General features: G+C 49.1%; 1 protein-coding gene across 1 annotated transcript in view; it reads left to right on the forward strand.

The window, feature by feature from the left end:
* Positions 1-27,981, forward strand: part of BTBD16 (BTB domain containing 16) — a 45,292-nt gene that overhangs the window by 9,451 nt on the left and 7,860 nt on the right. The window contains exons 5-9 of the mRNA XM_087432983.1: positions 1,813-1,902; positions 3,068-3,182; positions 9,851-9,920; positions 11,186-11,316; positions 18,199-18,318. Of these exons, the coding sequence (XP_087289109.1) occupies positions 1,813-1,902; positions 3,068-3,182; positions 9,851-9,920; positions 11,186-11,316; positions 18,199-18,318 (526 nt within the window). The remainder of the gene's footprint in view (positions 1-1,812; positions 1,903-3,067; positions 3,183-9,850; positions 9,921-11,185; positions 11,317-18,198; positions 18,319-27,981) is intronic.

Consider the following 27,981-nt stretch of genomic DNA (forward strand, 5'->3'; position numbering starts at 1 on the left):
ACTTTAGCAGGGCATGTTTATTCTCTAGGATGAAATCCAAGAAGGCACTCTGTTACTAAAAATGAACCACCTTGGGTTAAGAGCATCTCAGAGGTGCATGATCAAATCATGACTTTCCTATCTGATTCTGAGGTTTTACTTAAAGTGGAGGGAATGTTGAACTTCTGTCTTCCACTTACCCTAACTGAGCTGATAATATTCCCTCCTTCCTTCGACAAATGTCATTGAATGTTTACCTTATGCCAGGCATTGTGCTAGGAACTTAATGTCGGGGGTTGGGGGACAGACAAACCCAAAATGATGATAAAGCATCATAAATAGCATGATACATGATGATACTACCGACCACCTCCTGAGTGCCTACTGTGTGTCAGGCACCAACGTACATCATCTTATTTACTCCTCCCAGTGGGGGTGAACGATAGAACGGAGCGTGTGGATGGGAGGCTGTGTGGAAATCCAGGAGAGGAAAATGATGCAGAGCTGGGAACAAGGCCTGGCACTTAGTAGGTGCTCAATAAATATTTGCCGAATGAGGGCCTGAACAGAGCCGGTGCCGTGAGCACAGGGAGGGCAGGCCGACAGCCTCGCTTGCCTAAGGGTCTTTGCTGGCTCTTTTGTCTGCTGGTTTCGTAGTTGCAAAGTGTGACATAGTTTTTGGCTCCTGACTCATGTCATTTTTGGTCACCTGGAACCTTGAGCTCACTGGGCTTGGGATTCTGGCGATGGACTCTGTTCATTCCATCAATTCAGTTGATATTCACTGAGCACCAGCGTGTGCAAGACTCTGCGGGGTCCTGGGGATGGAGTGGTGAGGAAACCACACGACGCGCCTGCCCAGCAGATAATAAACCCACAGATCTGTGGTGGAACAGCAGCTGGTAGTAATAGCAGGTGGTTAGTCCAGGAGGAAAAATAAAGCCAGTTGGTGGGGGGAGGTGGGGGTGGGGTGCTACCTTACATATAGGGTCAGGCAGGCCCCTAATGGGAGAGGGAGGGAGCCCCCGAGATGCTCCTGGGGAACAAGCCTCAAGGAGGCAGCTTTGGGACCCAGTGAGCCTGAGACTAGGGGGAGCATCTTGGGGCCACTGGAGGGGCTGTGGCTTTGTGCCAAGGGTGCAGGATGCCACTGGAGACCTGAGAGCAGTGTGTGTTGTAATTCACATTTTAGAATAATTCCGAGTGGATGGGGGAGGCTGGCAGTGAATCAGGCTGCCCTCTCCCTTCCTTCTGGAAGCCTTCGGTGGCAAGGGGGGGGGCTCTGTCTGGAGATCTGTGGGGGTAGTTTCAAGAGCCACTGGGTGGATACCTCAGTCCCACATTCATCCCTCAGTAGGCGGTCACTGTGCTCCTCCCTCAGGCCATGTCTGAGCTGGGTGCTAGTGTGCAGAGATGACGGAGGCCCACCCCCTGCTCTCAAACTGCTCAGAGCCTGATGAGAGAGAGAGGGGGAGGGAGGAAGAAAGGGAAAGAGAGAGGGAGGAGGGGCCTTGTCATAAATATTTGAAATGCAGTGTGAGCATCGGTTTCAGGTTTTGACCATCACAGTGGCTGTGAGGTCATCGGGGGAAGCTGGCCGAGGGGCACACTGGAAATCTCTGTACTATTTTTGCAACTTCTTGTGAGTCTTCAATTATTTCAAAATAAATAATCATTTCAAAAATGCATCCATTAAACGAAAAAACAGACAAAATACAGTGTGGTATGTGCCAAGATCAAGGTTGTGCAAAGTGTGTGCAGCCTGACATGGTATCTTGCACAATTCACTATGGCTATCACATCCCTACATCCTTATCCCATTTCTTTTGCTAGCTCAGTTGCCTGGGAAGATCAAAGAAAGACCCCCAGTAAAGAAGATGATCATTTCCTTGAAGATCAATGACTCCCTGGTCACTAAAGTTGGTAATGTACCCCTGTCTTCATATTCTGAGATGCCATTGAACCAATAGTCCTCCCAGATTTTAAAAACAAACAAACAACCACAACAAAACACAACAAACAAATGGTAGACAATGTTCAGTGCTTCCTTATAGGGAATGCCTGCACAGTGTGAAGAGAGGTAGGGAGAGAGGCTGGGACAACTTGAGAAAATGAAGGAAAGTGTAATGTTGTTCAGGAGAGGTACTCGTCCTTGGGAGGGAGGTGTGAAGGATGCAGAGGAGGAAGGAAGTAGCAGGCTTCTCAGACAGACCTAGTGACAACATCCCTGCCCTTCCCACTGCCATTCTAGGAGCACACTGCCCAGGGGGGCTCTCAGACCCACCCTTGCCCCCAGGCAGTGCTCCACCGGCCCCTTCCCTCCTAGGCCCCTCGCTGGTGGGCTTCCAGCAGCAGAAGCCTCCCCCAGGAGGCTCCCTTGGGCTCACCTTCTCCCTACCCCATCCTGGCCACCTAGCAACAGACTTCTGTGTTCATGGGACATGCACGCTGTCACGTGCTGTCACGGGTCTATGAATCAATAGGTCCGAAATCATCCACTTAAGCACTGGTTGGACCACTTGTCCTCAGAGCCCACTGGACCACATGACAGCGCTGTTTGGGATCAGGTAGAACTTGGACTAAGCCAAGTCCATCTGTTCCCTAGTCATGGGAGCTGTGTTCCCAAACTATCAAATTATAGTTTGGCTCTTCCCAGGAGTCCTTAGCCCTTTTGAAGACTCCAGACTCCAAAGAAAATCTGCTGCAAGCTATATGTCGTCTCCAGAGAAAAACACGCACCTATGTGCCCACCTCATTCTGTGCATATTGGGCAGCCACCTCCCTGCACAGGTCATAGACTGCCGGTTAGGAGAGGATCCCTGAGGCACAGACTCTGAAGACAAGCTTACAGGACCATCGTTCAGCAGGAGCTCAGTTTTCTTTAGCTTCATCCTCAACTCCTTTTGAGAAGCTGGGAGCCCAGGCAGTGTCTGCGCCCGGGTCAGAGTGGGTGCATTTTCTCTAACGGCATCTCTGGCCGCCCAGCTAGCGGACACTCGAGCATCCAGCAGGGAGGGCACCTGGGAGTGAGGGACGCGGGGGTGCAGAGCCCCTGCTGACAGCTCTCTCTTGGATGCTGCCTCACCAGCCTTTGCCACAGCCCTGAAGAACCTCTACTTGAGCGAGGCAAAGATGAACATGGACGACATGCTGGGTGTGCTGGCTTCCGCTCACATTCTCCAGTTCGACACCCTGATTCAAAGGTAAGGAATGGTGGTGGGCATGGGCGAGGGCCAGCCCTGGGCAGGATCGGAAGGGGCCTCCTGGCGCATTTCATGGAATATTCCTCTTCCGTGAGCTAGGACATTTGGGGTTTCTTTGCACAGAGCTTTGAGTCGGCAAAGGCACCGAGACCCTAATTCACACTGATGCGTTATCAGCTCACAACTGAGCCACCTCTCCAGTGGCACGCTCATTTTAACCCATGATTCTTGACTCACAGGAGTGAAATGCAGATGGGGGATTTCTAGGGCTGGGAGATATTTGTAGGTGTGCAAAGTGACTTCCCAACAGTACTCAAACCATGCCTGCTTATGAATTTCACCTGTGATCATTCTTGTCTAAACAAGTCTCTCTCCATTTAGTGCCCACACACATACACTGGCCATTTGAAGGCAAGCTGACTTCCCATCACTCTCAGGCCTCCTTCCCACTTGTTTCCTACTTTGTTTTTTCTTGTAAAAAACATTTTTACTTTTACAGATGTTACACTCAGTCATTGTATATCTTTCAGAAGAGAGAAAAATGCAAAAATCAAACTCAGAATTGCCCGTCAATCCGACTGCCCATTTTGGGCACAGCCCTTCTCCTGGGTACTCAGACCTTGCAGCCCACCTGGCTGCCCATAAGGGGCGCCTGTGTATGGGGACTAGGAGGCATTGACGGGGGATTGGCATTGAATGTGAAAGCGTCCTCATCCCGACAAGGGTTACCTGCACTCACGGAGAGCTCGTGGATGCTGAGAGTGTGAGGGAGCGATAGAGGCATCTCATGTCTCTGCCTGCATCCAAGCAGCCAGTGAAATGCAGCCCAGGAGGGTTGAAATTCAGAGGCTCCCAGTTTTCATTAGACTTTTCCTGCAGAACCAAAAGCAACCTAGGATGTGAGCTGCAGGGTCTGTGCTCAGTCCTGCTGTAAGCTGCTCCTTAGTCTCCACGTGCCTCACTGGTCTCAGCTGTGAAATGGGGCTCATTACATCTATCCTGCCTACTTCACAGGACTTTGTTGGGAGTGGGGATGTTGGCACAAAGGGCTTTGAGATGGAGCATTTGCCATGGTCAGACACTGTCCTCAGCTCTTTGCAGGGATTACGTCACTTCAATCCTGCAGCCCTAGGAGGAGGTATATTACTATGCTCACTTTACAGATGAGGAAACTGAGGCTTTGAGAGATAAGGAACTTGCCCAACGCCACCCAGCTTCCACATAGAGCAGCCAGGACTTGAAGGAGGTCAAGGGGCCCCAGAACCTGCACCCCTAACTCTGTCCTATTCTGCTTTGCTCAAGTGAGGTGGTGATGTCCCTTGCTCATTCTTGGTTCTGACCTCCCTGCTGCTCCTCCCTTCAGTGGCATTTGGTCAGACGGGGTTTCTTAGGGCCAGGCGTTCGTGAGTTTATTCAATCACACCTTCATTCATTCGTCTGTTCCTTCATGAATGATTTCTTGGGCTTCTCCAGGACACTAGGGAACAGTGAGGACCAGGTGGGCAGGGTCACTGACCGCTAAAGCTTCCTTCCCAAAAGTCTCCAAGACACAGGAAATGAGTAAAGTGGGGGTGGAGTGAAGGGTGAGGATTCCCAAATGGAAAATTTTGTGTTATGTATGATTAATTTCAAGTAAAACTGGTACCTGTGATTAGAAAGAGCATTTCTTAGAACTCTCCTCTTTTTGTATCCTGTAATATTCCTCCATTCCGTTAACGCTTATGAAAGAGTAAGTGACCCAGATGGAAAATCACTGATGGGATTAATTTTTCTAGAATATTCTGTCCCTTCCCTTGGGCTTTTTCAGGGACGTGTGCCTACTGTACTAATGTCCTGAACACAGAAGTAGTGTCTTCTGGCTCTTTGATTTCCTAATTCCTGATGCAATTCCATAGAGAAAGGAGATTTAGGGCACAGATGGTCTGCTTGGCTTGTGTCACTGCCCCAAGCCTCAGTTTCTTCATTAGAGGGAATGAGTGCATGAATGAACTTCCCATCCAGGCCGTGAGAGGACACCAGCTGTTCTGTAGAGGGCAGGGGCAGGATCTTTCCCAGGGATCTTACAGGTTTCAACTCACTTTTTGTGGAGTCCACTCAGCCAGATTCAGTCCCACAAATGTTTTTGAGCTAGTGCCTCACTCCTGGGGCAGACTCTCGATCTGAAGCATCTTGAAGCCTCATCAGGGAGGCAGACACCCAGTAAACGGGGGGATGCAGGCTCTCAGAGCCCTGGACATGACTGCAGAGGACACAGTGAGGGGGACCAGAGTCTTGCAAAGGTACTCTGGTGGGTCTGCCTGGCCAGACCTGTAGGGTGGGGGGCTGTGGGAGGTGGGAGACCCGCAGTCGTAGGCAGGGACAGGTTATGTAGGGTCTTGGGCTAACTAAGGAATCTGGCCTTGACCTTGCAGGTTATGAGGGAAAAATCTAGGTTTTCCTGAGATTCCCCGTGCCCCTTCCGTTGTATGTGTCACCCATCTTCAGCTCGGCATAGCCTTATGACATAAATAACCACTATATCTCAGCTTCCCTATGCAGACATTTCTGAGCAGCTATTTCCTGGTGCTGTCCGGGAAGCTCTCTCTGACCCGAGAGCTGGAAGGCCAGCTTTCTTCTTGGAGCAGGGCCTCCAGACACCGTCTGTCTGTCCCTGAGCCTCGGCTGGCCCACCTCAGGCCCAGATGCGAAGCCCCATCTTACTCTCCGAACCCTAGCCTGGCTTACCTGCGGCTGAGCCAAGAATGGCAGGTTCTTCGTCTCCTTCCTCCTCCCCGTGCCCTGTTGTGAGTGCCAGAGCAGGAAGGGCTTTGGAGATAATGAGCCAAATTTGGAGATAATGAGCTATCTTTCCACTGATAGGCAAACCTCCGCCTGCCTGGGCTGAAGGCCAGCCCACAATTCTAAGATCATGGTGGAGGGGCTGGTACTCTAGGTCAGAGCCGGGCAGGCCTGGCACACAGCTGGGCTGGGTCTCGCTTGCCTTTGAGGGGCTGATGGTGCAGGTGGCAAGGGTGTGGCAGCACAAGCCTCACTGTGTGTGTGTGTGTGTGTGTGTGTGTGTGTGTCTGCGTACGTGCGCAGTGGAGCAGAAATGCCCCGGGTCACTCTGATAGCATCATAAATCAAGATGCTGGACAAGATCTTAGAGGTCATCTCAGCGGAGCTCCCAGCTGGTGCAGAATTGTCCAGATGGCTGCTTAGGTCTGAATCACGTGTCCCTGAGGCTGCCCATCTTTAGGCGATGGAGTGTGTGCAGGCAGTTTCTACCAGATGCTGTTCATTAGACTCATGCGTCAATATCTGCATTGGACGGCTGGGACCATGGTTGTCATGTGCATACGCATGTACACGCGTGTGCACACACACACACAATCTCCCTAAGGGTCTCTTGGGTCCCTCCAAGCTCACAGGGCTGGAAGGGCATTTCCTTGCCTCCAAGCAGGGCTGAATTCCATCTGTGCCTTTAGACTTTCCAGAAGTGGAAACCCCCCACCCTCCTTGAGCCCAATGGTAAGTGGCCTGGGTGGCCCCAGGGCTTGCTTTGGGTCCTCTGGTCTGGGAAGCCTGAGCATTCCAGTCCAGCCCAGCCAGTGAGTCTGACAGTGAGAACGGGGAGCACAAGTGAAAGTGTCAGCCTCCTGGAGCACGAGTTTCTGCATTCTGCCTCCAAACCAGCTAATTCTGCCCGTGTGTCTCTCCTGGCGGAAGCCAGCACCTAAGAACACTGTGTCTGGTGAGTGGTGGGACCTGCACAGCCTCTTCACACCTCGGTTTCCACCTCTGCTGATTGGTGAGCTCGGCTCCTGGTAAGACCAGGAGCTCCAGGAGGAGAGGAGCTTTGTTTGTTCATGGCAGGTATTTCCAGAACTAGCAACAGAGGCTGGCACGTAGCGGCACTCAGGGAATGGATTTAGCTGGGAGGGCTGCTTCCTGACAGTCTGTAGTTTCATGGGGGCAGTGGAGGGGGGAGGCAGAGTACCAGGCAGAAGGAAGCCATGAAAATCAATGCAAAGGGAGTGTGTGAGGAGGAGCAATCAGGGAGACTTCTAAGAGGAGGTGGTACTTGAGCTGAGCCCAGAAGGATTCCAGCCATCACAGGATGAGAGAGAAGGGGACTTTGGGTGGAGGAGCATTGAAACTGGGACATGCTGGGCCACTAAGACCCAATGCGGCTGGAGTGGGGAAGGGCTGTGGAAAGATGAAGGGAAAAGTGAGTGGGGAGGTTAGGGTACCTGGGTCATGCAGACCTCGAAGGCCACGTAAGAAGGTTCCACTTGGTTCTGTCAGCAGAGGAGAGAGCCTGAAGCTTGGGAGGGGAGAGGGACGTGAGCCCCTCTGTGTTTTCCACTGAGACCCTCAGGCTGCAGTGTGAAGGATGCAATGAGGATGTGGGGGGCTGTGGAGGCAGGAAGAGGCTGTTGTAGAGGCTCAGGTGAGAGAGGAGGAGGGTCTGAACTAGGCAGGGGCAGTGGGAGGGGAGGGGCAGGGCAGGTCCTCCAAGAGACAGTGAAGACATTGAATTGACGGGGCTCAGCAATCTCACCAGCCAACGTGCCTGCGAGATGACAACAGCGTCTGGTGTTTACCCAGGACAGATTGTTCCAATACTCCAGACAATTCCTTCTACTGGGTGTGATCAGGCTCACTGGGGTGAAAGGAAATCCTAGGATCCAAGGGAGTAAAGTGCCTTGATCGTGACCGGATTATATATTCATTCATTATTTCTTGTCTTGTTCTAGTAAAGGCTTTTGGTGGCTTAAAAGAATACATAAAATAACAGGGCACAAAATTGTTTAGAAAAAGAAAAAGGAGAAAGAAAAACAAGGATGGAGAGGCTGAAATTGCATAATATAACAACCTACACTCTTGCTGTAGGTGGGCCACGCATTTGGCTCTGAGCTTCCTAGCAGCTAATATGAAAAGGGAAACTTGATCAGTGACATTAGACAAAAACAAATAAGTGACTTGGGAGAAGCACAGCTACTCTTAGCAATAAAACCCTAGGGGTCTTCATCAGATGACACTGAGTGACATCATGATCAATGTCCTCAACAATGTCCATAAAGTAAATGCAATGATAAATTTTATAATATTCTTTCCTGATATTGGTAAAGTCTTCACACCAAAATGCCAGTCAGTAAAAGCTATTCTTCAAAGGTGTGTTTGATGGTGGTAATGAACCCCCCAGCTCTCTGCTGATCTGGCTTAACTGAAGAATACATTTTAGAATATGTGGGAGAGTTACTGGATATCCTTTAAGCCTTTGTCCATGAATGGTGTGTATCTCAGCTGAGTTTAGGATAACCACTGAGTGATGATGAGTTCAAGATTGTGCTTCTTGGGCGGCCCGTGGCTTAGCGGTTAAGTGCGTGCGCTCTGCTGCTGGCGGCCCGGGTTCGGATCCCGGGCGCGCACCGACGCACTGCTTCTCCGGCCATGCTGAGGCCACGTCCCACATACAGCACCTAGAAGGATGTGCACCTATGACATACAACTATCTACTGGGGCTTTGGGGGGAAAATAAATAAAAAATATATATATTAAAAAAAAAAAAAAAAAAGATTGTGCTTCTATACGAGAGCCCATTAGCTATTCTCTGGTGCCCTGTTTGATGAAGTGAATGTACCTTAAGGAAATTGTGCTGAAGAAAGGTTAATATCAGCTATGACTTTGAGTTGAGTCACTGAAACTCCATAACGCCACCATCCACCTAGCATATCCACCCTGCCACCCACCCTGTCCACCCCAGCTCATCTCCTCCTCCATCTTGCCCCCTGTCCCACTGCACTGCAGCTGTGCTATCCTTGATGTTCCTTCAAAGTCCAGCACCTGCTCCTGCCTCAGGGCCTTTGTACATGCCATTTCCTCTTCTTGGAATGCTGGTCTCCCAGTTCCTGACCTGGCCAATTCTTTGCCCTCCTCCTTCAGGTTTTAAAGGTCACTTTTCTGATCCTTCCCCCACTAGGTTAGATTCCCCTTTTTCTGCATTCCCTTGGCACCTTGTTCTTTAACTTTTTAACCCTTAGCACAACTGTAATAAAGTGGTTGTCTTCTAAATGTTTACTTAACTTGTGTTGCCCCACTGGCACATCAGCTTTGCTTGTTGCACCCCAACGGCCTCGCCAGGTGCCTGGCACATGGTATGTGCTCAGTAAATGGATCCTTAATGAGTGAGTGAACTGAGTAAATGAGCCCTAGTCGTGAGAGAGGACCAAGATTTTCTTCAGAAAGTGGCTCTTTGAATCCATTTGCACACAGAGAGGAACGGAACAGGAGGCCCTCTAGCAGGACTGCAGTGATCCGGGCAGGAAGAAAATGCCTCTGGTGAGGGGACAGCCAGATAGCCATCCTGGCCAAAATTAAACCTCAATAAGGCACCTTTAGGTGCTTAAGCTCTGAGTGATAATACTGCTCCCTGGCGTCAAGTCTACTTTGTTTCCTTCTGAAGGGTTTGACTTCCAGCCTCACCTCCCTCAGCCCAGAGCTCTTTGCAACAGGCCTTGCTGGTCTTGCCCCCCTGCCACACGTTCCTATCCCTATGGGATATGAGGCTCCCTCCCATGTGGACAGCCCCTGCTGCCGTCCAGGAGTTGAACGGACACCTCTGGGGCTGCCCACTTCTCTGCCAGCAGCCCGGGGCCGGCAGGTCAGCAGTTCTCTCTCCGCAGATGTGTGACCACGATGATGAGTGCCCTCACGCCCAGCACCATCAAGACCTTCTACCTGGCTGGCTGCAAGGTGAGCCAGGGCACGGAGCGGCTGGGGGACCTTCGGCAGCACCCAGGCTCTGGGATTCCACGCACTGGACTCAGATCCCAAAAATCTATCCGAAGGCACCAACTTGAGTGCCAATATTTTATTTTGCCAAGTGAACCATCTTTTTTAAATCAGTTTATTTTTAAAAGGATATTTTAACACCAAAAAGGTATAAAAGCCTTAAAAATTGGGGGAGGTGTGCAGGTGCCTTTCTCATCAAAACAGCAGACAACCTTCCAGGACATTCTTGTTGGAGTGACGTTTGTCCCACCTGGGCCCAGTCACTGTGTCAGTACTGGGAATAGATGAGGAAATCGAACTCGCTCATTATCAGAGCAAAGCTGAGACCCAAGGAGGGGAGAACCTGGCTTCTGAGTGGCAGTGCTGGGTCTGAACCCCAGGCCTCCTGCTTCCAGCCTCGCTCCATGAGGCCACTGTTGACCTGGATGGACACTCGCACTGAAACAGACACGGTTGACCCTAACGTTTGGTTCACGCACAGTCAACATGTCACAGCGCTCTTATAATAGCATCTAACAATGTTCTAAATGCCTATTTTGTCAAGGACAACTTGGCGTCCTCGCCTCCACTCCACTGGTAATTAGAAAGTCCCTTGGTGGGTGGCGTCTTTGCATTCTGGTCAGCATTTCTCAGCCACTCTTTGGCCTGGGGAGGACCGTAGCCCTGAGGACACACAAGGTGTACTAAGACCCTGTCAAGGTCCCTGGCCCTGAGAGACATTTTCCGCTGCCTCTGAACTTTCATTCTTCTTACTTTTAGGGTGTGTGCCCACTATGAGCTTCAGAACTCCACGTGGGGACCACCTTGCGGGACCTTCCGTGATCAATCACTGACTTTAGTCCAGAGATTTCAGCATGCGAGCCCTGTGGTCAGACCACCTGGGTTTGCTCCCCACTCTGACACTTGCTGGTTGTGTGACTGCTGGCAAGAGCAGGACTCTTGGAGCCTCAGTATCTCCATCGGTGAAATAAGGATAATAATGAACCAACCTCACAGGGTTGTGGTGAGGATTGGTTTAAATCAACCTACTGCGGTGCCTTGAGCGTAGCAAACACTCGGAAAGTGTTCTCTGCTGCATGACGTATGTATTTTATGTAGGTTAAAGAAAAGGTTTGAGCTCGTCTGCCCACTGTGCTCCTGAGATGCTTGTAGCATCGTTATAGTCCAGTAGAGGGCGCTGAGAGTGCAGGAATTCCTTTATCAATCGGCTTTTCTTGCCTTCTCAGTACAAGGAGGAGCAGCTCACCACAGCCTGTGAGAAGTGGCTGGAGATGAACTTGGTCCCTGTGGTGGGGATGCAGATCCACCTCCAGAAAATCCCGCAGGAGCTGCTCCACAAAGTGCTGAAGTCCCCCAGGTCAGAGCTGGGTCCCTGGGGAGCTGCCCCTGCGGGGGGCCTGGGGGAGCAGGGCTGGTGCGGGGAGGGAGGTGCTCCAGCGGGGGCCGCACCCACAGCCCCTGTGGACGTGGCCAGGGTCCAGCGCCTCCTCCATCCCAAACTTCCTGCCCTCCTGGACAGCTGGGCCTCGTGGGGGGGCCAAAACATGGGGACTGTGTGTGGGGATGGGGTGGGGGCTCCCTCACACTCTTCATCAGGGTAGAGACCCTCTGGGTGCCCAGTGTCTCATTACCCACCTGGTAATTAATTAAGTAGTGGCCTAAGTAATTAAAAAAATCCTGACAACATTAATACACATTCCTTGTGGAAAATGGAAAGCAGGAAAACAAAAGCTCTCACCCTACATCAGTTTCTATCTCCAGCCCTGACCCCTCTCCTGAACAGCTCTGGACCCAGACACTCGACGGCTGTATGACTTCTCTGACAATTAAGGCCAAAACCCAACTCTTGCCGTCCCTGCCCTGTGCTATACCCTTGGCCCCCAGCGCTCCTTGACCAGCTGCTCACGCTAGCCCCTTGGGAGTCCTTCTGGACGCCACCTCACCCTCGCCCCCTAAGTGCGGTCAGTTCTACTTCCAGACCAAACCCATCTCTCTGGGCCTTTCTGCATGGGCGCCAACCGGAAGCCAAGCCCCCATCGTCTCTCATCGGGACCACTGTAGGGACCTCTAACTCGGGGTCCTGCCCCTGCTCCTGATCCCTTTCCAATCACATCTCCAGCCGAAGGCCTTTGGCTCTTCCGGTGTAGATCCAGCTTCTCGGTCCCACACACCCTGCGGGAGCCCTGGGGCCTTCCTGAGACTCTAGCCTTGCTGAGCTCCCTGCTGCCCACAGGGCCTCCGTGCGGCTCTCCCCCCCACCCCCCGCCTGAAGGGCCTGGCCCCATGGCTCCTTCTCATCCTGTGAGTAATTCAGGAAATGGTCCCCAGTGCTTGGCCTTTTACGTTATTTCCAATTTTTACTGACATAAACAGCACCTTGGTGACATCCTTCAATGTACATATATGTTCATTCAGATTATTTTCCTGCATTAAATTCTTAGAGTGAAATTACTCAGTCAAAAGGACTTTCTGTTTGTTTTTGTTAGTATTTAAAAAATATTTTATTTGAAAATAATTTCAAACTTAAATAAAAATTACAAGAATAGTGCAAAGAATATCTATATACCATTTACTCTGAGTCACCCTATTCAGTTTCTGCCCTTTTGCTTTGTAGTTTGCATCGGCATGTGTATCTACATACACACTTTTTTTCCCTGAACTCTTTGAGGACAAGTTGCACACATCATGTTCCCTTACCCCTAAATGCTTCGGTGTTTATGTCCTAATAAAAAAGTTTTTGTATAACCACAATGCGGTTGTCAACCTCAGGAAATTTAGCATTGACATTAACCTTAACATTATTATTACTGTCTTTTATATCATCCTTTTGCCTTCAGTGCAGGGTCCAGTTTAGGATCACATATTGCGTTTACTTGTCATATCTCTTTGGGACTCTTTAAAAAGTTCCTGATAACCCACTGCCAAGTTACCAAGATCGTTCTCCCTTTGGGTGAATTTCAAAAGTGAGAACTAAATTCTACTAAAAATTTTAGTGGTAAGTTAGAAAATAAGTGTTTACTCATGCTTATGTGGTGGAAAGCATTCTGATTTCAGAAATTAGATCTGGAGAGATTTATTCCACTGTTGGTTCAAATTTACTAACTAGCTTGCATTGCCCTCACACTTAGTGAGAAATGAGGTTGGTTCAGTGTTCTAGAGTTGAGGGTGACTGTATTATCTAAGAGGACCTCAGGAACCTGGGCCCCAAGACCAGCCCCAGAGCACTGCGTGGGCTCCCAGGGTTATTCTGCCCTGCTCCACGCATGCACTCCCCCGCCCTCCAGCCGAGCAAAGGTTATGCAATCCTTGAAGAAAAGACAAACGTGGCATCCCTTAGACTTTTCATAACACTGTCCCTCCCTTGGAAAGGCTGAGCTGCCCCACCCTGGTAACATTTAACCAAGAAAGGGGAAAAAAATGTCTGACCACAGCCAGAAGGTTAGTGATGGGATAGGCCTTACAAAATGCACACTGGGCAGGAAAAGAGGTCAAGAACGTTATGTGTCAAGCGTCTAGACTCACAAGTTTGGGGAGACATGACTGATGTGGAAACTGGGTCCTGCTCCTCCAGCCCCTCCCCTGGAGCAGTCAGCACAGACAGTCCAGGGCTTTCCTGGCTCAAAGAGGGAAGAGCCCTGCGTGGCCTCGAGAGTGTCATCAGCCCGTGTGCCTGGAGTGACCAGGCCGACAGCTCCTGGACTCGCGTGCTCGTCATCCCAGGTGAACTCTCTTCACCTGGTTAACGTCCAGTGGCAGCTGCTTTAAAGCTGGAGGGAAGTGGGGAAGAGAGGGCACAGGAAGAGGGGGCCTGGGCCACAGCCAGTGCCCGGTGAGATTGTTAGAAATTTACCCAGGCGTGGGTTCCTCATCTTGGTGCGCGTGCCAGCTGGTGAATCTGACACCACGGACCACACCTGATTAAGAATGGACCTTTGGGCCAGTTACCTTTTATCGACCTTTGGGCCAGTTACCTTTTATCGAGCACCTTTGAGTGTGTGCTGTGCTATGTGCACTGTCCCTATCACCCACACAGCCCCATGTAGTAGGCACAATTATTGTCCCTAAGATAAGAGGGATTAATAAAAGGCAGGGCTGGGCTCCAAGGTCCAGGCTCCCATCCTCCACGCTCCACCATCTCCTCATTTGTCGCAGAGGCCAGAGTTCCCAGCAACCAGAACTCAGCGAGGGCGGGGCTGTCCTGGGGCGTCACATGGCCCCAGAGTGGCTGTGTGGAAACGCCAACCACCGAGGTCAGGGATGGGGCGTCCCTCGCCCACTCAGCGTAGACTGTGGCCCCATTTGTGGTCGTGATGTTTGGGTCTCTAAGCCTTGTTGGAACAACATCCATTTCTCAGCAGATGCTTTGGCTTCTGGGCCACTCAGCCTTGCCCTTCCGAAGTCCCTTTGACTTCGTCTTCCTTCGGGCTTTGCTTTCCATCTTGGAAACAATCTGGGGTAAAATACACACAGTTTTCCTGACCTCCTGGGGCTCTGGTTTTAATTTATTTGCCTGGGCCTTTGGTTTTCAGTTAATTTTCTTCTTAGAGGTCAGCACTATGTTACCCTGTTCTAACTCTAACATTATGAAAGCTTCATTCCGAGTTCTGTTTTTCTGGAAGCCAAGCTCCCTGTAGACTCAGGAGGATGGAGAACTCAGAAGGCTATCTAGTTCCTATCTTCATGAAAGGCTGCCCTGCAGCCAGGGGGACTGCGTCCCTCTGTGTGTCCACTTCTCCCTGAGTTCCTATCTATGACACAAGGAGTCTTGAGGCTCAGGAATTCCCTAAGAAAAGCCACCCCTGTCCTCCACGGCATGCCTGTCCCACAGCTTTATAGCGTCTGGTACACCATTGGGCATCCCTCTCGAACAGTAGTTCCTGAAGCTAATGCTTCTCTGGATAATACCAATTATTGAGCACTTGTAGTAAACCTGAATTGAGCACTTCAGGTAACCCTGAATGGGTTACCTGGTCTGATTCCTGAAGCAACCCAGTGAGGTGGGTACTGTGACCTGTGTTTTCTCCCATGGAGTGGTGATTACAGGAAATGAAGAGATTGCCCCAAATTCCCCCATGCAGCGTGAGGGTTGGGATTTAAACCCAGGTCTGAGTGGTCTCAAAGCTTGTGGTCATCACCAGCCCACTGGTGTGCTCTGCGTGAGGCCTTCTTTTTCCTTGTTGACGGTCAAGATCGATAAGGATATTGATGTTCATGTTTTTTATTGTGAAAGAAAATTACAAAGGTAGGAGGATAGTACAAAACACAGTTGTACCCACCTCGCAAGATAAACGAGTGGTGACATTGTGCCATAAGTTGAGAAACAAACCGTTACTAATACAGCAGAAGCCACCTGTGTCGCCCTCCTCAGCCCTAAATTTCCTCTTCCTTCCTCTTGGCCTCCCTTCCTAAAGACATCAAACCACTGTTGTGGACTTGTGTGAACCCAATCCATGGGAGTATAAACTTACTACATATATATATGTGCGCCCATAAATAATGCGTAATATTGTTTTGCAAAGGTTTAGACTTCAAATAAATGTTCTTACAGTGATCATAATGTTCTGCAACTTACTTTATTTACCTAACATCATGCGATGCGTTCTCTCCATGTTGATACTTACACATCTAATTAGCATTTTAAATTTAATTGCTGTACAAAGTTCCATTGAATGAATAGACAGCAATTTTTTCATTCCCTTCCTGAAGGCCTTTTGTTTTATTTTGTTTTGCTTCATTTTTTGCTGTGACAATCAATGCTGCAATGGGCATCCTTGTTCATATTTTCTTGTTCACACGGGCACGGCTTTCTATATGGTCTCTATTCAAAAGGGGACCTTTATAATTTATATGCAATTTTCTCAAAAAAAAAATAGAAGACAAACAGTGTCTTGTTAAAAGCCTTTTTTTTTTTCTCTTAAAGAACAAACACCAGTTACATCCCAATGGCTATAGGGATGTAACCCTATAGCTATAGGCCATAGGGATGTAACCAGTAAACACACGTAGAATGTTCGCTATGTTGGAGGGAAGTTTAAGATCTCTGTGAGTTCCATCTTGATCCAGGCCATCAGAGCTTTTAGGTAAATGAAAATATGTTTGAATGTCCTCAGCATGGTTATTTCCTGCAGGAACTTATACCGTAAGGTACTGGCTTAAAGACAGAAGGCTTTATTTCAACAATTACCCTTCATAATAAAAGTAAAACCAGGATCCCGGTTTATGGAGCTCCCAATTACTCCCCCTGGGTTTCTGTTAGCCCCTCTTTGGTCTCAAAGAATCTTCTGGGCTCAGGGACCCCAAGCATGGATTCTGTACCAGAAGTCACGTAGCTCCCCGGCCCAGTGGTGGTTGAAGTCCTGGCAGAGTTCTTTGTGGGGACATCATACCTAATGGCTCTGTGACATCTACCCTCCTGCCTGACCATTACTGTGCAGACAGTGACAAATTTGGTCCCGTCTGGCCAGAGTCAAAGTCCATGCATCTGTAGGTGGCCTAAACAAATAAGGGGAAAGAGACAGTTCTGCTGTGTCCAGAAATAGCGTGAGGTGGGTGGGTGACATTTCCATTGCCCTTTAGAGTCACGATTTAGCCTGGGTGTCACCCACCAGGACCACTTAAGGTGGTGGGTGAAGAGGCTATGATATTACTTGAAGCCGGGGTGCCATCTCCATGGTCAGAGATGGAAAATATCAGTGGGTTTAAGAAACATTGAAATGATTTCTCGGATAATCAAGTCGTCAGAGGCTGTTTGGGAAACATCCTTCCTCTACAGAGCTGATGTATGGAGAGCACCAGCCACTCCTTCTCAGCCCTTGTTTCTTGATGAGAGGCCTCATGCTGCTAGGGGCAAAGGGTGGGCTCTGGAGTCAGGACCCAGCCTGCCACTTAGGAGTCAGAGCTGCCGTTTGCTGAGCACGTTACTATGTGTCAAACACTGTGCTAAGCAGTCTGTATGTGTGTGGTCGGCTCAATAATGGTCCCCCAAAGAGGTCAGCATGCCAACCCCCGGAACCTGTGGATATGTTAGGTTGCTCAGCAAAGGGGACTTAAGGTTGCAGATGGAACTGAGCTTGCTAATTGGATGACCTTGAGATGGGGAGATGATCCTGGATTATCCAGTTGGGCCCAGTGTAATTATAAGGATCCTTAAATGTGGAAGAGGGAGGCAGATGAGTCAAAACCAGAGAGAAATTTGAAGATGCTGTGCTGCTGGCTTGAAGATGGAAGAAGGGGTCACAAGTCAGGGAATTAGATGGCCTCCAGAAGCTGGAAAAGGCAAGGAAATGAATCTCCGTGGAGCCTCCAGGAGAAATGCAGCCCTGTCCACACCTTGATCCTAGCCCAATGAGATCCATTCTGTTCTTCTGACCTCCAGAACTATAAGATAATAAATTTGTGTTGTTTTAATCCACTCAGTTCATGGCAATTTGCTACAGCAGTGATGGGAAACTCCTACCATGTGTCACCTCCCGTAGCCTTCACCAGTGTCCTCTGAGCAGCTATAGTCATCTCGGTTCTATAGACGAGGGAGCTGTGGTTGCAGGGCCGCTAAGCAACCCGCGGAAGTTCCCACAGCCAGTGTGGGGCAGAACTGAGATTCTAAACCGACCCATGCCCGGGTCTGACTCTAGAATCGTGTGACCCTGGATAAGTTATTCATACTTCAGCCCTCTATCAGGGCTGGGACTAGAACGTGAGGATTGAGGCACTCCCCTCGGGTGCAGAATTTAAGGGGGCACCACAAAAGCTCAGTAATCAAGGTAAAGTATATTTTAGTGCAATATTTTAAAATCAAAATGAATGCGAAAAACCATGATGAACAAAATATTAAAATTTTAAGTCAGCTTAGGGTCAGTCTCAATTTCTACGTCTATACAAGTAAGGACTGTATGCCAGCTTTGCAGGATTGTCGTGTGGAATTAAATGAAGGCACATGTGAAACCACCTTGGGAGCATCTGTCTACAGTAAGAGCCCGTTAGATGCCGGCCATTGTTCTGGGGCAGCACAGCGGGTGGTGAAAGCAGGGGCCCCAGCGTCAGGCTGCTGAGGTTCAATCCCAGCCCTGCCATTAACCAGCCAACGACCTTGGGCAAGTCGTTTAACATCTTTGTCTGAGGCCACCTACATTCTCAGGAATGGTGTTGCCTCTCCCAAACCCACTTGTAACTTCATTTTCTTGCAAACGCTGTGGCTGTCTGCTCTGCCTAACATTTCTTCTCAATCTTTTATTTTGGCCAGGTTGTTTACTTTTAGTGAGTTTCATCTTCTGAAAACGATACTTTTGTGGGTCTACTTGCAACTAAACCACAAAATTCAGACAGTTCCGACATATGAAACGGTGCTGGCGTTTTTTATCAGGTAAACACAGTTGACTGATAAAATGTATGTACACTGGTATTTTGCTCATAATATCATGGGAAAAGCATTAGTGATATTATTTTTCATAGCATCAGAGTGCATAGGATGCAGTTTTCTCTATGGGGCCTAAGATTGTGGGATACTTTTGAACCACTGGATTACTTGAAAAAGTGAATAATAGGTAGGTGTTATAATATGAGATAATCGTGTGCTTCTGAGAATTTGTTCTGTGTCCAGTAAAGTACATGATGCAAAATGTACTCCTTTTATTCAGGAAAATTACCATACTACACTGAGCTTAAAAACTTCATATTTAAAATATACCTAGGGGCCGGCCCCATGGCTTAGCGGTTAAGTGCGTGCGCTGCGCTACTGGCGGCCCGGGTTCAGATCCCGGGCTCGTACCGACACACCGCTTGTCAGGCCATGCTGTGGCAGCGTCCCATATAAAGTGGAGGAAGATGGGCACAGATGTTAGCTCAGGGCCAGTCTTCCTCAGCGAAAAAAAAAGAGGAGGATTGGCAAGGATGTTAGCTCAGGGCTGATCTTCCACACACACACACTAAATAAATTAAAAAAAAAAAAAAGTCTCTCTTTAAAAAAAAACAAAACAAACATACCTAAATCAGACTAGGTTATTCTCATTTATATTTCACTAGATAGCATATAAAATTCGGAATTTTCTGGACAAATGAAAAAGCGTTTGAATGTACAGAGGTTTCATAGAATTAATCCAGTGTTTCATACTCTCTAAACTTATAAATTCTAAAAGTTATATATCTCAACATTTACATGAAAAATGACAATTGCAGTATAATAGTGGGCACCATGTAAGTATGCTTACTAAATGCAGTAACTCTGATAAGTACTTTCTACTTGTTATCTCATTAATCTGCATAATACTCAGGGGCTGGTTTTACTATTCCCATTTTACAGATGAGGAAACTGAGGTAGAGATGAAATATCTTGTCAGATATCATACAAGTGATAAGGGATGGAAGCTGACTTGAACCCAGACCTGCCAAATCCCAAGATGCCTTGCTGCCCATTCCTAGAACGGCAGATAGGATCCCTCTCTTGTGCTCGCTCCAGCTGGTTCAGTAGTAGCTTCCTGGGCACAGTGTTCAGAAAGATCTTGAGACTGCCTCTAGGTTCAATGTTGTTGTCGTTAGCCAAGGACTTCTAATATTGCCTTACAGGGCATTTCTTCCCCTCCCTGTGTCCCCTCTGCCTGTGAGTGTTTTCTGTCTGTTCAGTCCAGAGTGCCCCCATTATCAGTGTCTGCTGTGGCAGCGTGGGGGCAGGAGAGCAGGGTGGGGCTAGGCGTGAAAGCAGTAGATTATGGGCTCCCGTCTGTGTCTCCCTAGCCGCTATGAAACTTGGTGAATACGCTCACATCATCCAAGCTGGCTGCGGAGTGTGGTGCCCTAGACAGTCCCAGGTGGCCCTCAGAGGATCTGCCCTAGGCAGGAAGTAACTGATAGCAATATCCTCATTGTCAGGTTTATGCTTCTGTCCCCTACATCAGCAGGAATGGGAGCTTTCAAGCACGATAAGGTATGTTCAAGGAAGTCAAGAAGCTCTATTTCTTTTGCACATGCGAGTTTAGCAGATAAACACATCTTCCACATATTCATCAGTGGATTGACCTGTTGAAGCCAAGTTTCATTTGCATTGTTCTGAAGCATTTAATCCTTCTGGAACATCTGTGCGCTGCATTAACTAAAGAGCCCATTTTTTTCTGTCTTGGTATTTGGGGAAAGCAGTATTCAGTGCCAGAATTATATGTACTTTGCTTAGTTTCTATGTAATTTGCTTTGAACCCAAGTGTTTTAAATCCCCCCCCTACTATTTTAATAACCCAAGAGACACTTTTTCCTATGAGTCATGCACACCAGGAAAACTTGCTATTTGGCTCCAGGTTAGCTCTCATACTGGAAACGTCTTAGCACCAGGAGATAGGAAATGAGCTAGAATGTGGCTGATTCACTGGAACTGTGTTTTTAATGTGAAAGAAACAAGTGGGAATGAGAGAGCTAGGATGTGTGGCCTCCTCCACTGGAAGTGGGGTTTCCTTGGCCTTCTTGAGCTGGGGTCTCAAAGGCTTCTCCCATACACGGGTATTTTTCACCATCACAGCTTCTCCATTCCTCTTGAATATACATGGATTCCATTTTGACCCCAAACCTCACCCCTCCACACAGCATTTCCCCAAGTCCCTGATCCTGCACAGTTTTCCTTATTGGAAACCATTTGGGTGTTTCCAAATCGTCTCACTGTCCCAACCTAAGCGATTCCCACAGTATCTCCTAACATGGCCCTGAGTTCAATTGCTGCAGGGCGGGAGTGACCCCTGATGGCCTTCCAGTCTGCCCTGGGTCCCTCCCTCCCTTGCTGCTGCTTCCGTCCCTCCAGCCAGCTTCGTGTCCTCTGGGAGAAAAGATGGGACAGTCTGGACCCCAGATGATCTTAACCCTACAGTCACCCAGACCCACTCCCAACTTTGAGGACCACGTGGCCCGTTTTTAGGATCGTGGGTGGTTCTCCTCCCATCCCAGCTCACTCATCTGCCCCAGAACAGTGGCACCTGTGAGGTGCACCCTTGTCAATGGCCTGCACCTCCCACATGCATGTCCCCGAGCCCCCAGGCTCCTTGGGCTAAGGGTCAGCATTGCTGCTCCTGCTTACTGCCCCCAGCTGCTCTGCCTTCTCTGCTCGGTCAGTCCACGGCAGGGGCCTCCCCTAATGGCCTCTCTGACCACTCCCTTATGTACCCCTTGGTGTATGTGTGTGTCCTGCCTCCCCAGATTCCTCATAAGCGGCTTAAAGGGAGAGTTTACTATCCTTTATCTCACCCCCAGCTTGCCTGGCACTGTGCTCACATATAATAGCTTGTTGAATGATAAAATTCCATCCAACATTTTTAGGTAGCTTCATTCCCCTCGGAGAAATGGGTCTTAATATGCTGATGCAAAATTCAGAGAGCACGAAGTTTGCAGCAACTTGAAGTAAAAGGGATCGCAGACAAATTTCCATTTTTCTTGATGGGTAGTGCCTGATGGTGTACTCGGCTAGCAAGGATTCTAAAGCTTTCTCTAGGCTTGGTGAGAAATAACGTCTCGGTAGTTAGTGATGTCTGCCCTGGACATGGGTGCGGGCAGTGGTGGTGCCCACGCTCTGTGTTTGCCATCCCTTCCTGAGATCCCAGGGCTGACCAGCAGCAGTGCAGGGCCTCAGAGCCGCTGGCCAGCGGGGCTGGTGGTCCAAAGGCTCAGGCTGAGAGAAGGCACCTCTGCTCCCCGTGGTGGTGGAGAGAGCCTGCGGGAAGTCACGGTCAACCTGGGCCAGAACTGGGTCACCAGGGGAGTTGATCTACACAGTTCAGTGAACCAAAAGAACAGCTAATCTGTGGCCACTGACAGGGGCATGCCAGGAGCATTTAAAGGTGGGGCAGAGCAGACCCCCGGGGAGGTAGTAAACGCGCTTGGGAATGAGAAAGGAGGAAGTGGACTATTTGGCCCAACTTTTCAAGTTGTATCTATTGATGAGATAATTTAAACGACAGAGTGATTTACAAGCTATCTTTGGGTGGGGGAGCAGCGGTCAGAGGGGACATTCTGAGGCCATAACAATATGGGAACTTCCAAAATGAGACTGTATTTTCATAATGTGGTGGCAACAGGACAAGCCGCGCGAATGTTAGCTAGCCAGGCCCCGCGACCCACTAGGAATGAGGCTGAGCTGTAGCTGTGGGTGTGGCCTTGGCTAGCCCAACATCTGAAAAGGAGGGTTTAGTGCAGTAATTGAATAAAATGAATGAGATACCCCTTTTCTCATCTGCCTTAGCAAAGTCCAGAAGACAAGCTAGGAGTGAACACGTTTGTATAGTTGACTCTTCCAACTGTACCTGCAAATAAAGACATATGTCCAAGCTTTTCTACTCTCCCGATTTCTTTTATTCATTGATTTTTTTCAATCTTTCATTCATTCAACAAATATTTATTGGACGTGTACTGTGTGCCAGGGACACAGATGGAAAGTTGAAGGGGCAGTTTCTCTACCTAGCCAGATGTTTAGGAATGTCTTCAAGCATTTATTTTCATTGATGTCTAAGTACGTCAATATAGGAAGAGAACACACATGCTCATGTGCACACGCACGCACCCACACACACACGCACACACACCCTTGTTTTCCTGGCAATGGTTATTTTAGAAAAACAAATAGCCTGTCCGGAAATAAATTTAACATTTCCTTGTAAGAAAAATAAAGAATGTAAGCAAAGCTGTTGCCTTCATCCGTGGAGGAAAAGTCATCATTTCATTCCACTTAGCAGTCTGAGAAGTCCAGGAAATCTGTAAAAAACTCATCAATTGGAGAAGAGCCAGAGGCAGGCAAATTTTTCACTTTTTTTAAAGTACATTTGTGTGTGTGTGTGTGTGTGTGTGTGTGTGAGAGGAAGATCAGCCCTGAGCTAACATCCGTGCTAATCCTCCTCTTTTTGCTGTGGAAGACCGGCTCTGAGCTAACATCTATTGCCAATCCTCCTCCTTTTCTTTTCCCCAAAGCCCCAGTAGATTGTTGTATGTCATAGGTGCACATCCTTCCAGTTGCTGTATGTGGGACGCAGCCTCAACATGGCCGGAGAAGCGGTGCGTCGGTGCACACCTGGGATCCGAACCCGGGCGGCCAGTAGCGGAGCGCGCGCACTTAACCACTAAGCCATGGGGCCGGCCCTAAAGTACATTTTTAATCAGAGTATAAAATACATACAGAAAAGTGCAGAAACCTTAAGTGAACAGCTCAATGAATTTCCGCAAAGCACATGCACCTGTGTAACCAGCACCCAGACCGAGAAACAGAACTTGACCGGCCCCATAATGTGTCTTAGCTCCAAACTACCTCTCCTACGCAAAGGCAAACAGTACCCTGGCTTATTTGCTATCAGGATGTCTTGGCTGCTTTTGAAATTTATATAAATAGAATCCTATCGTATACACTTTTTAATGTCTGATGACTTTCACTCAACTGTGTGTCTATAAAATCCATCAGGTAAGGGCCTGACTCAGGCTCCTTTTGCAAATTGATGGTGGAGCTGGGTTGACCTGGGTCTCTTAGGTCTTCTGACTCATCCTTTTACTTTGAGATCTCAGAGTTGAGGACATGTCATTAACAGACCTGTAATTCCGGTCCTTAACTGATTTATTAATCACTAAATTATTAATTACTAAATCAGACACTGCAAAGGTGGATTCCAGCAACCTCACTAAAAGGTCATTGAAAGCAGCCAGTGAAGCCAATTTCCACATGACCCCAACTTCTAGATTTCCCTGACCTCTGCTGCTGAGTCTCCTCCTTCCTGTGCCCTGTCCCAATCTGACCCAGCCTTTACGGAGCTGGCCAGGGACTCCTCTAGGAAACCTTCCTGGATCTCACCTGCACACTGGACGGATTCCTCCTCTGAGCTTCTCTTTGCAGAGAGAACAAGAGCATGTGCTGGCTGTGTGGGTGTGCACCAACCCAACAAACCCAACACCACCTTCCCCCATATATCATATGAGGGGAGACTCCGAGGAGAGCTGCCCAGCCACGGCCTTCACACCCCTGACACCCGAGCCCACTGCTGTCTCGAGGGAAATGCCCTGTGGCACTGTGTGCCAGGGCGGGCAGAGGCCCTGTGTCTCTTGTGATTAATGAGTGGCATTTGCACATTGGCCACAAAGTCATCATGAAACTGGGCACCTTGACATGACAACTCTGATCTCTTTACCAGGACATTCGTTTTGAAATGTCCCATGAGTCATGAACATGAGGGCCGTTAAATTATTCTCTCTCAGAATTGCTCCACCAAGTCCTGTGCAGGCAGGTTGATGTATTTGGGGACAACAGGGTTACTCGTCACCTGACTCTTGTGTTTCTGGCCTTTTTCGTTTCTTCTCTTGCTCTGACCAGCACTGCCCCATTCCCCTTTAGCTTGGCTTTCTGGAGGCTGAATCTCGCTTCTTTCCAATGTCCCCAGATGTTATTGATTCCTATTCCTTACTAACTTTTCACTTTCCTCATGTGGCTTCTTGGCTTTCCACCCAAGCTGGATAACCCCAAAACATCTCTTCTTCCACAATAAGAGTGGAGACATGGCAGGAGCATGAGGGGCGTAAAGTGTCTGGATGCAGGAGGCCCTTACAAAGGGAAGATAAGGTTATCTTTAGATAGGATTTCTAGATCCACTTCTGCCTTTGGGCAAAGGTCAGGACCATCTCCAGAGTCAAGATGACATCGAACTGAGTCTCAATGAATGTCTGATAGGACTTGTCCTGACAAATAAGCACGGCAACAGCAGACAGGACCCCATGAGCACAGGAAAATCAGCATGGAATAGCCCGGTCTGTGCATGCACACATGTGTATGCACGCGTGTGCGTGGGGCCTGGAACTGCTGGCATTCCTAGAAGACAAATTGTCGACGAGTGGAGGGGTGGGATGATAGGATTGAGGCTGGAGAATTGGCAGGGACCAGATCATTCATTCAACGAATTCTCTCAACATATTGCAGGCCGACTGAGTGCCCAGTGCTGCAAGAGGCACTGAAAATACGAGAGTAAACAAAACAGACACAAATCTCCGTCTTCTCGGAGTTTACAATCTAGGAAGCAGAGACAAAGAATGCGTTAGATAAAGAAGGTGTCCGTTAGAAGATGGCAGCCCTGAGTCTGAGTCCCACTTGCGCCGTTTACCGACTGTAAGACTTGGGCGAGCACCTAACCTTTCTGCATGGAAGTTAACAACCCTTGCTTATCAGGACCCACGTATGGGTTCGCTCTGCCTCAAAGTAGAGGCCCAGCGCAGCACTTGGCAGGAGGTACTGAATGGTGGTGACGTGTGGTAGGTGATGGTGGTGGTGGCAGCCTTTACCTCACTTTGGTGTTAGGAGCCAAGAGGACCATTTCCTGGTTGTTGGGTTCAGAAGGCGCCCAGGCCTTCTACACTGAGTTACATTTTGAAAAAAGCCGTGTTCCCTCCTCATCGTGATTTACTGCTGCAAAATGTGTTCTTTTTTCAAACGTCACCTTAAAATTTATTATTTCAAATATTTTTCATATAAACTAGGTAACTTTTTAACCCCTAATTATTTTTTATTATGATAAAATATGCATAACAAAATTTACCATTTTAACCATTTTATGTGTACAGTTCAGTGGCGTTAAGTACATTCACATGGTGGTACAACCATCACCACCATCCAGACGTCTCCAGAACTTTTTCATCTTCCTAAATTGAAGCTCTACCCCTTAAACAATAACTCCCCATTCCTCCTGATCCCTGGCAGCCACCATCCTACTTTCTGTCTCTATAAACTTGGCTACTCTAGGAACCTCATATAAGTGGAATTATACAGTATTTGTCCTTTTGGGTCTGGCTTATTTCACTTGGCGTAATGTCTTCAAGGTTCACCCATGGAGCAGGTGTCAGAATTCCAAATTGTATATTTTATGGCTCAGATTTGAAGTGCTGGGGCTAATAGGGCTCTGAGTCTAACCCTCAGCAGAAAGGGTAAATTACTCCAACAGATCGCAGGATGGAGGAAGTGAGAAGGTTGTGGCTAAGAGCAGCTCTAAAATTACAGTCTGTGCCAGGCAGAGGGAGACGTGTCCCCGGGCACTGCCTTTCAGGAGGTCTGTGGGAGATTTGTCCCCAGGGCCTTAAGAGAAGGACCCAGAGACAACCTGGGCATGTCTTTCAGTATCAAGGACCTGTGAACTGTCCTCCCTAAAGCGGTCATGCCCCAAGCATTTCTTCTTCTTTTTTTTTTTTTTTCCTCTTTTTGCTTGAGGAAGATTGGCCCTGAGCTAACATCCATGCCAATCTTCCTCTATTTTGTATATGGGACATTGCCACAGCATGGCTTGATGAGCGGTGCATAGGTCTGTGCCTGGATCCGAACCCACAAACCCTGGACCATGGAAGCGAAGCGCACGAACTTAACCACTACATCGCCGGGCCAGCCCCCCCAAGGGTTTCTTGATGAACTTTAGGAGGCAGAGACCATGGCCTGAAGTTTGTCCCAGAAAAGTCAGTGCTAAACCCAAAGAGATCTTTGCACAGACAGAGCTCAGTGCCAGGGGAAGCTATGCCAGCCTTTGATTCCACCAACATAGCCCTGGGAAAAGGACCCCAGACTGAGCAGCAAGCCTCCTCCCACTTTCTATGACAACAAGTGAATGCACTCGCCGTTGAGCCAGAGAGGAGCAGATGCCTTCACACCTAGACAGTTGAGAGGCACCAGGGGAGACGGACTTGGGAGGCCTGGGTAGAGTCCCGGCTCTGCAATCATCGACCTCACTGGGCTCTAGGGGCAGGCTTATACTGACTGGTCCCAGGGGTTGGACCACACCCCTCAGATCCTTTGAGATTTTAGAAAATCAGCAGCTGAGGCCACTGTTTTCTTCCTTTGGGGTGGCCCATGGCTTGGGTGATTTAGAGGGTGGCAGTGATAATGGATGCCACCAAGAACAATTCCATGCACTTGGCCGGCTTGAGTCCAGGTCACTTTCTCTGGGATGAGTGGACAATGGTGGTAATCATGAGGTACTGAGGACTCACTGGGAACCAGCAGCTGTGCCAAGCACCAACTACTTGGGGAGGCACGCGTGGCTATTGTCCCCATTTGACAGAGAAGGAGATTGAAGCTCAGGGAGGCTTGGTCCCATGACTGATGGCCGGCTGGCCTAGGACTGGAACCTGGTCTATCTGACTTCAGGACTCAGGCTCAGGGAACTGAAGCATGGTTGGGTGATGAGTGAGCTGACCCATGACCTCCCCAAGTCAGCCACCATGGTGAGCATCAGTGCCACTTCCCTGTGGTCAAAAAGGGGCATAAGGTCCGATCACCTGTCTCATCAAAGCTCTTCTAGAATCTTCTATGAGAGGAGGTCTGTCCAGAGAGGTTCTGAGTGATGGTCCATGGGGTCCGAGTGTCTCTCACAGAGAGAACCAGGGGCCTTGGTTCCCTCTCTACTCTTCTAGCAGCCTTCCCACAAAGCTGCAGAGTTGGTACCTGAGGGCTTCTGAGTTGGAGGGGTAATGGTGTCCTCTACACTCTCCTTTCCCTTCTGGGCTGAATCTGTGTTTAACCTCAGCTCCAGCAAGTGCTCACTTCTCAGGGGGGCAGCGCCAGGCTGTGGGAGCCCTTGCCATGGGCACTGGCTCATTCCCCAGAGCACTCAACTAGGCTGGGGGCACTGTGCCAGCTTGGCCCCTTCTTCCCTCCTTGCACCCAGCCATGATGCCACCAGCTTGTTCCTCCGTCAAATGGTGACAGAGAGGCAGGGAAGGAGGCAAGGGAGTGTTATTCATCCAGCTAAGATATCCATGTTCTCAGGACATTGGCACAGCCCACACTAGCCCAGCCCCACCTGCCCCGGGTAAGGGAGGGCTGGTTCTATGATCAATAGCCTTGCACTCCTGAAAGTATCAGCCCTCCTTTATTTATACCTGATCTGTCCACCCGCAGAGACAGGCACCCAGTGGATTCTAATAAATAGTCATTGAATTGAATCAACTGATTCATCTTTGTGCCCCCTCACCTCCCACAATGCCTCGGCACCCCTAAACCTGTCTCCTGGGACCGCTGACATGGAGAGGAGTTGGAGAGTCCCAGGAATTC

The sequence above is a fragment of the Ceratotherium simum genome, chromosome 6 (genome assembly GCF_057802395.1).
Source record: "Ceratotherium simum simum isolate JZ-2026a chromosome 6, ASM5780239v1, whole genome shotgun sequence".
Lineage (NCBI taxonomy): Eukaryota > Metazoa > Chordata > Mammalia > Perissodactyla > Rhinocerotidae > Ceratotherium > Ceratotherium simum.